Genomic DNA, 6,546 nt, shown 5'->3' with positions numbered 1-6,546 from the left:
TGGTTGGGTTTTGCTTTCGGATGACAATCACGGCACCCCGTAAGGTGGTCTGTGGAATTATGAAATTCCCTTCGCAAGTTCAGTTCCTTAATTCGGTAGCGTGATTTATTTCCGTGCACCTTGTGCAGCATATATGATGACAACACAGAGACATTACCGTCCGCGGAAGACAGATACAAGAGAGTGAAAGTATTAATCGCGCTCCCCTACTCCACTGTCCAACGTACCAATTGTTCGCATTCAATCTTTTGGCGCTTATTTTGAGTCTTAGAGATTTTCTACCAATGTCTTAGCGTACTGCCCAGATTCTGGGGAATGAATTGCTCTTTTCTGGATTATGTTCACACAAGCAAAAAGCACTTGTGCAGATGGGTTGTTAACTTTTGTTTTTGCCCACAGTAAATACAGTTCGTTCCGATCCGTTTCGTTTATTGCAATGTTGCGGCATTAACACGCTTAAGTAAATACAAAACGACATACCGCTCATTGTCCCTGGCAATTAATCTCTTAAGTAACTTTAGATAAGTAACCATTCCTATCGCATCTAGCTGCGGCCTTACACTCGAAAATGCAAATTTTCTCTTTAACGATAACACAGCAAAACAATGAGAGGAAATTTATAATTCATGCATACGCATGATTAACACACTAACACACAATCAGGATCTGAGCAAATCGTTAGGGATAGAAAAAAAACACTATTTTCTTATTTTTTTTTACTGGCAACATATTACAGCAATACATTTGTTTGATGATTAAGTCATTGTATTTTGAAGATCATTTCAAGTGAGATAAAACATAAAATAATAGACAATCATTTGATATTGTCAAATTACTCTATTTATTCTATTCCGTATGCACTCTCAAGGGTGGTGTTCTTAAAAAAATAGGTGTTGTAAAAGATTTAAAAATTTCCTATGAGAGTAGTAAATAAAAACCGGAAGCATGAAGCTGTTAGATATGAAATTATCATTATTTTTCTAGACAAAATCTAATTGTAACATGTTGCGTATAACGTTGATTGTACGGCAAGGATAAAAACGCATTAAGAAAAACTGTTGCAATTGGTCATGGATGAGATTCAGTGGTTTAAATTATGGTTCTGAGATTATGGGATTACATTTTAGAAGGTCTGCAAGAATGCATTTAAATGCTCTCGTAAAGAGGACGGTGCTCATTATTTGCTACGCGTAGTTACGAACCAATTAAAAGTGACATAATGTAAACTCAAATTATATAAAATACTTATCATATTACTGCCGATTTTTGGCTAGCTGCCTAAATTAAAAGAAAGTCATGTTCAAACCCTAAAAGAGCACATTGCTATCGATGTCTTTTCTCTCGTGAATCCTATTTTGCTTTAGCACACCCTGCCGCAAATACCCAGCCGTATGCAAACCAAACAATGCGCGTGTGTGTGTGTGTTATCGCCTAATCATTCGCACCATCATTAGCGATATCCTGTTGCAGTATTGTCATCAAAAGCGCTCGCCCACGGTACGTCTCTACTCATCTACGTCGGCCTCCTCCTTGGCGGTCATGAACATTTTCTGGCAAAATTGCGTTACCTGCGCTAGTGCGTCGGTGAACGCTTTGGGCTTATGCTTCCAGGCCACACCGATGTAGTAGACCGGAATACCGGCCAGCGTTAGTGTGACACCCATGCCAACTTCGTAGGGTGCCACGTAGCATGGTACGACCAGTAAAAATGCACAGATGATGACAAACAACGTTGGCACCCATAGCGGCACCCGAATAGGCCGATGAATATCGGGCCGGGTGTATCGGAAGTATAGAACCGCACTGACCGACAGCATGATGAAGAACGTTTCCACGATACTGCTGTAGGTGATAAGGACATACACGTCGCTGATAAACAGATACAACAGCGATAGTGCACACTGTAAAGACAGCGGAAGAGAGAGAAATAGGGACGCAATCAACAAATAGAACAAAGTACTACTGACACTAGGGAATGAAGATTCCCGCAGAATTGTAGCCCGCCATTACGGGGATTACTGTATGCTCACCAGAAACACGAGTGACGGCATTGGCGTGAAGCGGTTGACATTGATATGGGACAGAATTTCTGGCATGTGACCATTGCGGGCACCCACGAAGCACATGCGGGACGATGTCATAATGTGCACGGAAAGCCCTCCGAACGCGGCTATAGCCACCAGTATAGGCATCACGAACGCCCCATAGCTCATGGCTCGCTGGGCGAACGTCTACGGGAACACGGCACCGGGGAAGGCCAAACATTAAACCAATCAAGAGAAGAGAAAAAGAGAAAAAAAGCGATCAAAAACAGGCAGACTTGAGAAGCGCGCGCCAGGTTACAATCCAACAAGGATCAACTGTAGCGGCTATATCTGCCACGGTTGTTAGGGTGACAATACAAACGATTGAAGATTTAAACGCGAACTTACCACGGCAATGGCGTCGGAGGCCAAAATGGCTTGCGGCGTCAGGACGGCCACGTACGCCATATTTGCCAGCGCATAGATGGCCGTCACCAGGGGCAGGGAAATATAAATCGCCCGGGGCAGGTTCTTGTACGGATCGCGCAACTCCTCGGTCATGAAGTTGAGATAGTTCCTACAGGTTGAAGGAGATTTGGGTTTGGTCGATTAGTGCCATTGAACACACGGGGATGAAACAGGGGTAGCAGGCAGGCGTATGAGACAGTTGAATAGCCTCCGCCTTTAACACACTCACCAGCCAGCGTAGGAGAAGATGCCGGAGTAGAAGGCGACCGAGATTTTGCCCGGATCAGTTTCCGTGCCCTGGAACGCGTTATCAAAATTGTCCATACCACCATCGGCCACCGCCATCCAGATGACGCCAACCACTATCACCAGCACTAGTGCACCGATCTTGGTGAACATGAACACGTTCTGCATCTTAGTCGTCACCCGCACGTCGTAGGCGTTGATATAGGTAAGGGCGCAGATGGTAACGGCAGCGAACAGCTGCAAGCCTATCGTCGGTACAGAACAACCGGCTGCGAACAGCGGTTGGAACACGTAGCTCGCAAACGTTAGGCCCATGATCGCATTTGTGCTCGGACTGGGATCATCAGAACAGGACACAAGACACAAAGCGTGTCGGAAGGTAAAGTCCACCATCCGAGTACATGCAGAACGTACAGAAGTAAACGACAACAAGAATAAGAAATTCTATGATTAAAATCGACATTAACTATCACAAGCTCTTCATTCCAGGTCGAGGATCGCATCTCGTTAAGAAATCTACAATGTCTGAGACTTGTCTGAGAATGCACGATCCCATCGCCAGAACTCAACTCGCCGTTACTGCACACTTACACAAATATCACAGTAGCGTCCCAAAGGTACAGAAACGCTGGCAGTGGCCCGTAAGCTTCGTAGATGTAGGCGTAATCACCACCAGACTTGGGAATGGCAGTCCCTAGCTCTGCATAACAGAGCGCACCGATCATGGACAACACGCCGCACAGCACCCACACCACCAGTGACGTCCCGACCGATCCAACCTCTTGTAGGACACCCTTGGGCGAAATGAAGATACCCGAGCCAAGGATGATGCCCAAAATGATGGCGACACCCTCCAGCAGCCCGAGCGATTGCTTCATTTTCACCTTATCCTTTTCCTGGCCGGACGGTGCTGCCTTATCGGCGGGCGCCACCGTACCCGTACCATCTTCCGCGATCGAACCGAAATCGGTTGCGACCGAGCCAACGCTCGGCGATACCAGATTGTCTTCCGTCGGAGAGTGCAGCTCCAACACTGCGTTTCGTTGCTTCAGCGGCATCGTGTCGACGACTCGCGGACACTATTCTACCGGGCAGGCACCACAGGTTACTTCAGAGGAAGGAGAGAAAATGAAAACAAATAAATTAACAAAACAAAAACCATAAACATACATGGCATGATCGCATGAAAGAATAGCAACCAAACATTCACAGGCGACAGGTTGTGGTTCTGTGTACTGGGACGAATTGAAGGGAAATGGGGGCTGTTTCGGGTTGCAGCAATTCGGTGAAGTGTCGTTGTCATGCAAAGCACCGAATTAATGTTGATCAACAAACTGTTCATTGCCCACGTACCACACCTACCCGTACGTAACACAAGTCAGAAGAACTGCAAAGATCCACTCGAAAGCTCAACTTCTGACAAATGTGCCCGTACAACACGAGGGCATCTCGTCTACTAGGAATCGTCGTCACACGCTTTCTGCGTCGTTTCATCCTGCCTTCCATGAACACGCACTGAACAAAACTTCAAATTCCGGCACTTAATTTGATAATTGTTCACTAATCTTCAATCGCGCCAGATCAATGGGAAGAGATCGCACGGCACACGCAAAGGCAAACGATGCTAGCGGACCTCGACCTTCTGCTTGAACCGTAAAGAGTTGTTCTTGTGTCACCGTCACATGGTGATGTCCTTGTACGTTCCGGCTTATCTGCACAGCATGGATTAGACGAGTTTTGAACGCTTACGAACAACATACCAGTAGTTGAAACCGGAGCAGAAGCTGGTAGCAATGACGCGAGCACAGTATGCTTTCAACGCGGATGTACCAGCAGACAGTTTGAGAAAAAAAGGGTAATATTCCACCTTTACACGTGAGAAGTATCGCTTACACTGCAAATGGGAATGGAGCGATAAAAGCGATGTACCAGCAACTGACACCCGTATGGGCGTTATTGAACTTCACCATTAAGGGGTGCTAACCAGTAAGATGACAAGGTTTGTTTCTACAACTGATGCCTATCTAATTGATATGATCAGAGATTCCTTCAGTGTACGTGGACGGTCGATCACTCGATGAGAATTCGTTCATGTCTTCTCGCCACGCATTCGACAGTAGAAGGTGACGTGTGGTCCAACCAGAGCGGGTGTATCTTGTTGCTGTTGGTTAGAATGTAGTACACCCCAAACCTCCACTTTCTCGCTAGACAAAAGCATCCCAACAATCCCGTGCGCAATGAAGCAGCTAGCGAGAACATCCAAGGTCTGCCCCCGGTGGTATTCGATTCGGTAGGACGGAGCGGTACACACGGGAAAGGGTGTGTGTTAATTGCATTTCCACTGAATCATACGCCATTTCTATTTGCCGCATAATTTGGCGAGTCAACTGATAATTTGGTTATCGCTCGGTAGCTAACGACGCAGTGATGGGGATGAATGAAGTCGGCTGCGTGTACGGCCCTAGCAGCGATTTGCGAATAGACACGTTACTCGATTGTTTTGTGGGTCAAATAGAATTTCAAGATTATTTTGCGCTTTTCGGTTCGGACATCAAGACATTTCACAGATCGGCTTCATTGGATAGAATAACAAAGTTCACACATGACATGTTTGCGCTTGAACTATTGCATGTTTACTCAACGACAACAAGCACGACACCAAACAAATTGCTAAGGAGATACAAATGATATCTATCACACGTACATCTGAAAATGATCTACCCAGAATTGGAAACTTCACACAGCGATTGTCTTGTCAAATGCCTTCACTGAGGGTTGATCGTACACTGACGGAATCAATTAAGGATGTAGACGATTGGCCGATCTGAGTATCAGTTTGACTATAAACCCATATCACAATCAACGCGGCTTTTAAGCTGAACAAACAAAACATAGTTCAAGATATGTTCACCGTCCAATGAAGAGTGAGTGGATGAATTCTGTGGCAATTAAAAATTTACAGCCACCTCCTCCTGCTCGTGGGCGTTAGAATGAACTGAGTGTATTTTTATTAATCTCCAATTAAAGCCACTTTTAGGCTGGACCTCAAAGTGTGACTTCATCAGAGTTCCAACACTTTGATGAGAATCACTATGCCGCTATTTAGCTAATACCGCAACACTGTTGTTGGTTGATGGTACAGCTTACGACACCATTCATATTGCAAGTGAGCATTGAATGTTGGCAAATCTTTTCTTAAATGCTACATTTTGCAGTTATCATCTGAACGGGGAGATGCAAACAGTGAGTCACATTGGGCAATAGTTTACGATTTATTCCACTGAGTAGCTTGGTGCTTGATGGCCCCCTACAGCGCACAGATCTAATTCAAATGGTGCTGCTGGCTGATCCGTCTCGATTGCCGTGCCGTTAAGTTCTTTGCTCTAACGCTTTATCCAGCACGGGACGAGAGTATATGGTAAATAGGACAAGGCTTTCTCCATGACCCGTTTTCATTGCGTTCGGTTCGGTTTTGCTTCTCGGACAAACGATTCTCCCGTCCTCCACATGCCGGGGGACCAACCTCGCCACCGGATCGTTTTCTCTGGGTGATTACGAGCAAGGTTGATAGAAAAAAGAAACCTTTTTCCAAAGAACGTTGCAGTGTGTTTAGGATTTATGCGTAACATTCAACAGTGACGCGTTTGGCAACCGCCCAGCATGTGCGATTATCCATAAACCACCATCTACTACGCACACACACCGGCCATGTTTCTGCTGCCGTAATTAATTGATTTATTCCCAGGTTCTAGGTGGAGTGAAACAGAGGCGATGAAATGGAACGTACCGCGTCGTTCGCGCTCCGTAC

At 45.8% G+C, this 6,546-nt stretch overlaps 1 protein-coding gene across 1 annotated transcript; it reads right to left on the bottom strand.

Annotated features, from left to right (window-relative positions):
• Window positions 1-1,505: 1,505 nt before the first annotated feature.
• Window positions 1,506-3,796, bottom strand: LOC128706975 (Y+L amino acid transporter 2). The gene is made up of 5 exons (XM_053801920.1): window positions 3,330-3,796; window positions 2,722-3,072; window positions 2,433-2,601; window positions 2,031-2,231; window positions 1,506-1,901 (listed from the first exon to the last, which is right to left on the bottom strand). The coding sequence occupies exons 1-5, from the start codon at window positions 3,794-3,796 to the stop codon at window positions 1,506-1,508; spliced, it is 1,584 nt and encodes a 527-aa protein (XP_053657895.1).
• Between the last annotated feature and the right edge of the window lie 2,750 nt (window positions 3,797-6,546).

This window comes from Anopheles marshallii, chromosome 2 (assembly GCF_943734725.1).
Source record: "Anopheles marshallii chromosome 2, idAnoMarsDA_429_01, whole genome shotgun sequence".
Lineage (NCBI taxonomy): Eukaryota > Metazoa > Arthropoda > Insecta > Diptera > Culicidae > Anopheles > Anopheles marshallii.
This window is presented reverse-complemented; position numbering and strand designations above follow the sequence as displayed.